Source organism: Miscanthus floridulus, chromosome 1 (genome assembly GCF_019320115.1).
Source record: "Miscanthus floridulus cultivar M001 chromosome 1, ASM1932011v1, whole genome shotgun sequence".
NCBI classification, from domain to species: domain Eukaryota; kingdom Viridiplantae; phylum Streptophyta; class Magnoliopsida; order Poales; family Poaceae; genus Miscanthus; species Miscanthus floridulus.
Window position 1 is genome coordinate 105,080,322 of NC_089580.1, and position 10,725 is coordinate 105,091,046.

Here is a 10,725-nt window from a genome sequence, read left to right on the forward strand (position 1 = left end):
TCTTATTTTTAATTAAGTTGAAAAGTGTATTTGAAATTCTATTCAAATTTGGTTTGGCTCATATTTGAAATAGGTTTTGAAATAAAAGAAAAGAGATTCTTCTCCTTCCCTCTCCTTTGGCCCACTGCTCCTCCCCATTTTTTTCTCTCCCGCGCGGGCCCAACTTGGCCATCCCTCTCGCGACGCAGGCCTAGCCAGTGAACCAGCCCAAGCCACGCTGGTGCTCCTTCCACCGTAGCCCAGTAGCCACGCGACCCATTTCCCGCTCTCCACTTGTCCGGCCTCGGGCCAGCTCAGCAAGACCCCGCTGTCGAGCACCCCGCCCTCTCTGTCACTCCAACCCCATTCTCGCCGATGCCAATAGGTGGGGCTGCCCTATCAGCTCGATCCCCTCCTCCTGCTCGTACCCGACGCGGATTCTACCACCGCACCGCCGCCGTCCGAGTCCGCACCATCCCTGTCTCCCTTCGTGGCGTGCCCCCCAAGTCTTCCGTGTCTCATAAATATCGGATGCCCGTGCCCCCCTATCCCGCTCCGACCGCATCGCCCGAGCGCCCGCAGCTGCGCCGCCATCCGCTGTTGCCTAGCCAAGCAAAGCATCGCCTCGTCTTGGTCCGCGCCGCCAAAATTTCCCTAGGTGCGTTCGCCATCTCCTTCTCCTTCTCCCTGTGTACCTATTTTGTTCTCTAGTGGCCTATAGGTCGATTTCCACGCTCACCGGCGACCTCGTTGCTGTCGACAATGGCCGACCACGCGTCGAGCACTGTAGCCACCAGCGGGCTCTCTTCTTTTTCCCCGTGATCTAGTCAGCACCGTTCAATCATGATCTGACGATCGAGATTTCATGTTACCTCTTCGCCTGGCATAATTTCTAAAGAGCCCCTCTAGTTTTCCGTTTTCAAACCCGCAGTCCATAGCACTTTTTCAGAATCCGTTTTCTTCTTTGGAAAGTGTAGTTTCTTCGATCTAGATCCAAAATACGTTTTCACTTATTTACAGATTTGTCACTGATTTTGTTTTAGCCATAACTTCTCCGTTTCCACTCTGATTTGATCCGTTCAACTTGCGTTAGGTTCATAATTTTATAATCTACATATTTATACTATTGTTAGATAAATTTTCAACTTTTAAAATTCAAGGTTAGATTTAATCTATTATTTTAATAAAGGGAATCTTGTTTAAATCATATCTTCTACGTTTTAACTCTGTTTTAGCCCATTCAAGTTGCGTTAGATTCATAGCGATGAGATCTATGTGTTAGTAACAGTGTTTATCATATTACTATTTCTGAAATTTCTTGGTTTTAATCATATCTTGATTAATAATTATGCAACTGGGTTTTCTAAATAAAATATGATTTGTTTTACTTTAGTTTTATAATTCAAATCTAAATTTGACTTAATTCAATTTATATTATTTATAAAATATATTATATATATTTAAAATGAATGAAGCCTATAGTTTCTTTTCCATGTATAAAGTAAATCTTTTGGTAGTTGTACCTTTTCAACCGTAGCTCTGATTAGAGTGCTTCTTGCAACTGTGTGTTAGTAGCGATGCGTAGAATCATGTTTCAAACATTTTTACTTATTTTTCTATGATTGGTGTACTGTTCTGATTTAGTTTTATTGTTTGCTTTGTGTATTATTGTATGGATGCTTGTGTGGTGCTTTATGATTTCGTCTAGTCGGTGAGATATACGTGGTGATCAAGAAGAAGAAGAAGAACGTTGAAGATTAAAGCTTACCGAAAGATCGGTGTTTAAGGCAAGTATAGCATAGGATCTTACTTGTTGTCCTATACACCTTTAATCATTTAATTCATACTGCATGTGTCTACCTTGACAGCCACTAAGGATTTTCTGGTACTTTGTACCTTGTGCCTTGATACCTATGGGGTATTTACATTGGGTAGTATGATGCTAGTGCTCAACTAAAGCCATGATCTTGTAACTTGACTAATGTGATATGCAATAAACACTAAAAGATGCTTTTTAGCAACATGAAACAAGGGGGCTAGAGCATTGGGCTATTTTTATGGTGCTCTAGATTCCTCTCCCTAAGGACTTATTTGCAAGTGATTATCCAAAACTTACAGTACAGATGTGAGGGCTATATGGCTCTGGCTTTAGCTCAGTATGAGGACCTTTTCTAGCTTGTTAGAGGTTATCTTTATTGCCGTAAAAATGGCTTGCCGAATCGGGTATAGTGCGGCCTCTGTCCCCTTGTGTATAGGCTGCGCGTCATTGTGCCATTGGAAAGGGGGCTCTACATTTGTTTGTCGAGTGAATCTAATGGCCCTAACTTGTTAGACAAACCTTTAAAAGGCTTCATAGTGAACCCTGCTAACCGTCCTTGGTAGTGGGTCAAGAGGCTGATCACCTCGAGCGAAAGGGTAAACCACGACTTACGGTGAAAGTGTACAACCTCTGCAGGGTGTAAAACTAGTATATCAGCCGTGCTCATGGTCACGAGCGACTTTGAAACCCTTACGGAATAGATGATGAACACTAATGATATAGATGATGAAGATGCTCACTAATGGTTAATTGTTTACGCTATTCATTGTTCATATTTACCTGATCATGTATTTATGGGCTTGTGATAAACTTGTTGCTACTCCTTTGCTAAAATCAAGACTCATTAAAAGCTAATCGCAGTTAAACCTGTATCAGCTTTTTGAGCCTCATGAACCCCATGTTATATTTATTGAGTACGACATGTACTTACGCTTGATTTACTTTTTAAATCTTTGAAAAAAATCCCAGATGGATACTAGATTGCTAAAGTTTGAAGGAATTAGGCTTATGATCAAACAGTCAGTTGTTCCTGTGGATTTGGAGTCTTCACCCGAAGATCGGAGTTGTCTTTCCGCTGTTTATTCTCTGAGGTTATATTCTTTATACTAATATGTTATGTATTTAAGCATTGTCTATTGATATTACCTTTATTTGTAGCTATACGTGGGATTTGACTTTCTGGGCTCACATATGGTGTGTATCTGGTTTTGTTCTTAAAACCAGGTGCTACACGTTGGCACAAGATTAATAGGTGGACTGATCTATATGAATGTGCATATCTGAAGGCTCGCAAACTATTCACAAGTGGCTATTCTGATCAGACATGGATTGATGCAGCACACAAGTTCTATTTGGTAGACAACAAAAAAGGCAAAGCTAGGTGCTTTGTCCTAAAGAATGTTTGGAAAATATGCCGAGAAGTGTCAAAGTGAAAAACATATAACGAAGACATAAGGAATGCGTGTAAAAGGAAGTCATATCACATTGAAGGAGAAGTGGAAGATGATGATATTAAAGAAATGCCAGACGAGGCTGACGATTTAACTTGAGACTTGTCGGACAATATGTTTTTTTTAAACAGTCGGACAAACTGTCGGCGGGGCAAACAAAAAAGACGGCGTGCCCACTGCCCAGCACGGTGCAGAGAATTGCGTGCGGTCCGTCTCAGCAGCCTAAAAATAGTTGTTCGCAGTATCTCGAGATGCAGATTATTATTATTATTATTTGATAATTGTCATTGATTCGCACTGAACATGCTACAGAATAGCTGAAGACCTGAAGTTTTGTTGGCCTTTTGATACCTTATTACGCATGGAGAATAATCTGTGTCTTGTTATACGTTTATATATTATTATTAAGTAAGCATTGGAATCTGCTGGTCGACTCGATCGGTGCCGCCCAGCGCCCACTTTGTTAGGCAAGCTGAACTTATGAGTCCATTAAATATTCAACATCACGACGATGTAGATAAAAGCTTAATCCTTATTCCAAGTGGTAACTCGTTACAAGTGAATGCAACTAGCCACGAAAAGACGATTTCACACTTGCTGCATTGTTTCTGTTGCGTACTTTTCATGAAGACGCAAATGTTACTGTCTAAAACCGACAAAGCATGTATACTCCCTTCATTTCAAATTATAACTGTTTTGACATTTCTAGATATGTTACTTTTACTTAAAAAAATGTTGCACTGTTTTCTAATCTTAATCATAGTAAATAAATTAAGAATTTTTATTATGTTATTATTATATTATTACCTAGTAATTATGATGACAAGATTAGTTTTGGTGAATGCTAATATGTTGATTAGTGCATGTCTTCTATACCAATTAGGGTAGTAATAGTGCTAATTAACATATTTTATCTTTAATTAATGATTGTCATGAAAAAATTAGTGCTACTGCATATATGTTAGTGTATAATTAGTTATTGTTATTTTAAAATAATAGATACAATTAGTCAACTATTTCCATCATATCCACTCTCATCTATCTAGCCAAATAGAAAAATGACTCGTTTTCCATCAAGCCAAACAGAAAATTCGGATAAGCCTATCCTAAAATTCATGAATGACTATATTCCATCCAAACTTACCAAACACACTCTTACAATTTGAAACAAAGAGAGTAATATTTAAGAAGTGCTAAGTTAGAGCCCACGTGCTAGGTGTTACCTAATAAATTAAAAAGGTTTAAAATCTGTAATTGTACCACCATAAACTAACAAGAATTTAAACCTTTATAGATCTTTTTTTTTAAAACATGGTACAATTACAGATGCTCATAAATATACACACTTTTTTGAGGATATTTAAAAAATAAGGCCGTATTTGTTTTGGTTAAAATTACATTCTTGTCTGCCCCACCGTAAGAATTAAGAAAATGCCACCAAACGTTTCACTGTACCGATGATTCTTTCCAGCACACAAGACACGTGTTTTCCATGCTGTGTGTTAGGAGCCACGACTGCAATCCCAAACACAGGCTAAGTCAGTACCAGCCTATGTATGTAGTCATACACACATAATTCATCCGTCCAAAAATAAATGCACCTCTCGCTCTCGAGGAGTCAAACTTTTTAAAGTTTAATCAATTTATAAAAAAATATATTGATATTTTGATGCATAATAATTATCATTAGATTGAGCATGGAGCATATTTTTTATAATAAACTTATTTAGGGATACAAACACTGATATTATTTTCTATGTTTATAGTCAAACTTAAAAAAAGTTTGACTTTTCAAGAAGCAAGATGTATATTTATTTTAGGATGAAGGAAGTACTTACCTTTTCAGCCTGTTCGTTGGTTGGTTTCTGAGCTGATAAGCCCGGTTGATGCTGATTTGTTGTGAGAGAAAAACACTGTTGGCTAACTGATACGCCCTGGCTGAAACCAACAAGCGAACAAACTGTTTGACTACACATGAAAGTATACATGCACACCCTATAAGCACCTTCGAAAAACTGAGCCTTTAGATCTTAAAACTAGGCATCTTGTTGTCGCTGAGCACTAGTGGAAAGTCATGAACCTAAGCCTAAATGTAGGAATTTTGCCGCAAGAAACCTAATCAAGTGAGGAACACTCAGATCACTAATATGTTGTAAGTTAAACTAATAAGATCCCTATCACGGCCCCTATATACATTTGCTTAAAATTCTACCCATCCTGCTTGTTATGTACGCAATGTATCCTAATTAACTGAGGAACATCTAGGTCACTAATATGTTGTAGGTTAAACTAATAAGATCCCTATCTCATGGCTCTTATGCATATCCCTGAAATTTTATCCATCTCGCTTGTTATGTACGCAGAATATAATGTACAAAGTTGTAGCTATAGGCCTATAGCTCCAACCCACAGAATACAGATCACGAATGCGTGCGCACTCAGGCTTCGCGTCTCGTGAGCACCGCATATTAGTATATCTTAATCATGAATGCGTGCGCACTCAGGCTACTCAGGCAATTTTATTATGTGAGCACCGCATATTAGTATATTGAACTTTGCTAGTCGGTTCAAGTAGCCTGTTCGTTTGGCTGTGGCTTGTCGTAAACGATCGTAAATTTTTAGCCGGAACAGTATTTTTCTCTCACACAAACTAGCTAGCAGTACTTCTTCACGAACCAGCAACGATACGAATCAGCCAACCGAACAGGCTGAAGATAAGACACTGGAAGTTCTAGATCTGTCCTGAACATCGGCCCAATTAATTAATGTAGTGTCCAGTATATATCCCCACAGTAAAAATGTAATTATCTTCCAATATACTTATGCTCTACTCCTATACTATATGACTGTCATAGGCTAATAGGTTGGGGGTGTCGAATCAGATTCTATCTTCTGTATATGACTGTCATATGACTGTCATAGGCTAATAGCAACAAGGCGTGTGAACTTGAATATCCTAAATTTACAGCCACAAAGGAGAACAAGGACAACTTGATGTGATTGTGTCTCGATCGGGAGCAACTCGAATCACATAGCACCGCGTGAGAAACACGTTCGCCTTAATTATCACGCATACAATAAGAAACAAAACGAGCCATTGATTGCCAAGTCAATATTCCACATGCGCCACAGCAGGCTGCAGCTGACTAAAGCTACACTAGCTCTTTCCATCCTAGAATAATAAACTTATAGAGTTGTATGAAATAACACTTTTAAATTCGACAGAATCTATAAAAAAGAGTATAAATATTTCTGACATCAAATTGGTATTATTAGATACACTATAAAATAAATTTTCATAGTATATGCTTATTTAGTCTCATAAATATTGGTGTCTTTTTCTATATATATATTTTTAAAATCACTTAAGACAGCTAGAAGTTGATTTGGAGATAGAGGGAATAATTCAGAAAAGTGAGTGAGTGAGAGAGTCATTAATGTATGGAAGTATTTAACAATGTTTAATTACACTACTACACAGATAATTTTCAGTCAGCTTTCATTCTTGGGTGGTGGTTCATAAATAAATAGATTTCCATGAAAATTTGAGTTAATAAAACCACCAAGAAAATCTATCTATCGGTGTTTCATAGACCGACCGGTAAATCTAGCGCCGCGCTGCTCAAGAAAATCGATGGTGGCACTCAAGACACGGGGAATTATACTGGTTCAGGACAGAGCCTGATGTCCAGTCTTCGAGGGTGTTCGAGTTCGTGTTCCTCGGTTCAAGTGCTCTGAGGTCTTACAATGGGGGCGCTCATAAGCTTGGATGTGAGAGTGAGAGGAGTCATGATGGTTCAGCCCCTATTTAGAGTGAAGGCCCAGCTCCCCTTGTATACTCTTGGGGGCCAGACAACATTCGAGAGGGAAGAGCTCTACCGATTCGAGTGGTCGAGAGCCCGAGGGGTGGGAGAGGTTGGCAAGCTTGGTCGCTGGGCCCCCTGCGTCTTGTCCCTGCTCCTGTTGCATGTCCGAGTGTTGTCGGGGGTTCTTGTTCCCTACGTCTAGGTATGGCATGCCATGGTGGCACAGCGTGGGTCGTGGTTGTTCACCTACTGTCCTGTGCAACATGGGCACATAGTGAGTCATGGCCCTTGTCTTGGCGCCCGTTATCCCAGGGGAGCGTTGTGGCGCTAGTATGCGAATAGAGCGGCCGTCCTCTGCGGGCCGTCTACCCTCTTGGTCGTAGTGCCGTTGTCCCCGACAATACATGGTCATGTCGAGGATTTTTTGTTTTGGCTGGTTCCGGGGAGAGGTTGGCTTCTGGCTGTGAGGGCCATGCCTGTGGTAAGCTCGGCCATACGCCTGCCCATCGAGTCAGGTGGAGGTTAGGCGGTCCTGAGCAATGTTGTGACGTCGTCGTGTCATGGTGTAGTCCTTGACTCAGTGAGGGAGCGGTTCGAGGGGTGATGTACACCCTGGGACCCGGTGGTCGAAGGGTGATCGATGCATGCTAAGCCATGCAGTATGTTGGGTGATCGTCCTTCTTCGTCCTCGAGGAGCGTGCGAGGTGCGTGCGCATGCCGTCAGGACAGGTGCATTTAATGCGCCAACCACCTCTAGTCCTTGTCGTACCTGTCTGGTCGAGACTAGACGTGGTCGAGGCGGTTGCGTGCTGCATGGTTGGGGATGAGGTGCGGTCCAGGCGGACCATGGATGCTGGGCCATGGCCACCTGGGCCACCTGAGTTGTTTTATAAGTGTCGTGGGGTACCTTGGGTATCCAGCGTCGACACTATCTATTTTCAAGGACGGTTGACATAAAACAATCCATGCTGGTAATAGTTTTAGCCTCTCTGTGTCCTTTCTTATTAATATTAATAAAGATATTGGTGAAAATATCCATCAGTAACTTCTTTAATTGGATATCAAAATATTATCATCCTTTATTCTAGATTTCTCGCTAGTCAAAGATGAAGAGTATGATTCAGTGGCGGACCCAGCAGGTAGCATAGGTAGGCCACGGACTACCCACAAATTTGGCCCAAAATTCTATTACTACTCTTCAGAAACCGGTCCACGGTCACTCTCGTCTCAGCCCAGGCCAAAGACACCGCAAATCCACGAGCTTTTCAAAAAAATAACGCGCCCGAGAGGGATCGAACCAAGCTGCAGCATGCTTACCAATCCAGCTACGAAAGTTTGTTGGATAGGTGATACCCGCAACACTATTTAATAAGGGAAAACAGAAAAAATATCCCTTAATTAATCACTCCTTGGTATGTTAAATCATATCCTAAACGACTTTCTTTACCAGTATGGAGGGAGTATTTATGTAAGTTTCGAACCTTTTAAATGTATTATCGTAATTTGGTTAATTTATAGCTATGTTTGCTAAACTTTTTGTTTGTATTTTATAGTATTACACATGAAATTTTTTACCAGGACTATCCTGGTCTCAGGTCCTGGGTCCGCCACTGGTGGGATTCGGTCTCTACAGTGCGTACAAGATATATAAAAGCTATTGGAGGGTGAAAAAATACAGAGATATTTTTATTCCAATGGCTCTGTAAAAATGACAATTTAGAATGGGAGTTTAGGAAAGACTCTTGGAGAAGCTCTTATAAATGTTTCTTGTGGCAACAGTTCTAAAATGGGTGATTTCTTGACGCAGTTTACTGAATTAACCGCCTCTTAAAGTCAATTTTCAGGGTCAACTGCCTCTGAAAAAAGCTCACGACAAATAAATTTAGTAGATCTGTAAGATCTAAGACTTTGTGCTTGATGTTATTTTTTTATTTAAGATTGTTTAGGGGTCCAAATATGCATTTCAAGTTCTTATATTTGAAATTCAAATTTATCAAACTACCTTTGATCAAGACACCCTATAGCAAAAGAAGCACAAAATGATGACAAGCTTCACCTTGTAAGCACAAATCCTGTTGCGGAACTTCCACCTATATACTTGGTAAAGAATAAGTTAATCACACACGCTTGCGCGCGCACCCACCATGAATTTCTTTTTTTGTCATACCATTTGAATTTAAAAGAAGTTCATATTATTGAGTTGTAAGTAATGATATATGGTTGGAAAAACTAACAGTGAAAGGTCAGTAGCATGCATGGAATAAGAAAGAACGGAGCAGCATACGCTAGGGATCAAAGTTAGGAAAGACTGACGACCACACGCAAATATGCCAGCAAGTGACATACAGTTGTGTCTGTAAGCATCTTCTTTTTTGCTCTCTCTATTTATAATATGAATAAAAAGCAGTTGTTCTCTCCAAGTCCATACAAGTATACAATCCCATTTGCTCCCCTATATATAGGCATCGTCGACTCCTCTCCTACAACAAGGCTCAAGCAAGTCAAGTTGAGCACAAGTGAAGTGAGCGAGTCTCTACTAGCTATAGTTGCTTGTGCACACAGTACAGTACACTCGATCTCTGTCAATTTATTAATTAATTGATTGATGGCGTGGCCCAAGAACAACCAGAACCCCAGGGTGTTCCTGGACCTCAGCATCGACGGCGAGAAGGTTGGCCGCGTCGTCATCGAGCTGTTCGCCGACAAGGTGCCCAAGACGGCGGAGAACTTCCGTCTGCTGTGCACCGGCGAGCGCGGCGCGGGCCGGTGGTCGGGCAAGCGGCTGCACTACAAGGGCGCGCCGTTCCACCGCGTGGTGCCCGGGTTCATGTGCCAGGGCGGCGACATCACGGCGGGCAACGGCACGGGCGGCGAGTCCGCACTCGGCGACGGCGGCCGGTACTTCGCGGACGAGGCGCTCGGCGTCGTCCGGCACTCCGGCCCTGGCGTGGTGTCCATGGCCAACGCCGGGCCCAACACCAACGGCTCCCAGTTCTTCATCACCTTCGCCGACGCGCCGTGGCTGGACGGCCGCCACGTCGCGTTCGGCCGCGTCGAGCAAGGCATGGACGCGGTGCGCGCCGTCGAAAAGGCCGGGTCCATGAGCGGCAGGACGGTGAGGCCTGTCGTCATCGCCGACTGCGGCGAGCTCAAGGACCACGCCGCCGCCATGCTCTAATCAAGGATCATCAAACTTACTCTCCGATCCACCGAATCTGACAGCAGTACGTATACACGTACACTTCTATTACAAGATGCGTGCCAGACTACGATCGTAGATGAGCATATATATGCGTGACTATTGTGTTCTCATTTGTTCATGTGCACCTATTTATCGTGTTGACCGTTCCTATATATAAATGCTGAGGTGTGTGAGAGGTAAATTCTGTATAATAATAATACGATGGTGAATGAAATTGCTCACTGTTATTGCCTTTGGTGTGCCAAGTCAATGCAAGTGACGTCGTTTCTTTCGTCTTGCATTGTACTGGTTTCAGTAACTCTTATTACTACTCCCAACTGGGGAGGAAAGGAATACGATGTAGTATTAGGGGGGAGATGATGTCGAGACGAGCACAAGTACCACGGATCAGTGCACAAGTGATTATGGCAAGCAACTGCAATATATAACGCGTACTACAATCCAAGTTGCAGGAATTGCAGGCAGATG

General features: G+C 41.9%; 1 protein-coding gene across 1 annotated transcript; it reads left to right on the forward strand.

The window, feature by feature from the left end:
• Positions 1-9,556: 9,556 nt before the first annotated feature.
• Positions 9,557-10,489, forward strand: LOC136490463 (peptidyl-prolyl cis-trans isomerase-like). Its single transcript, XM_066486770.1, has one exon. The coding sequence runs from the start codon at positions 9,661-9,663 to the stop codon at positions 10,231-10,233; it is 573 nt and encodes a 190-aa protein (XP_066342867.1). The 5' UTR covers positions 9,557-9,660; the 3' UTR covers positions 10,234-10,489.
• The last annotated feature ends 236 nt before the right edge of the window (positions 10,490-10,725 follow it).

Excerpts from the sequence above, each read along its gene's own strand:
- LOC136490463 (XM_066486770.1), top strand. The coding sequence starts at position 9,661 with ATGGCGTGGCCCAAGAACAACCAGAACCCCAGGGTGTTCCTGGACCTC.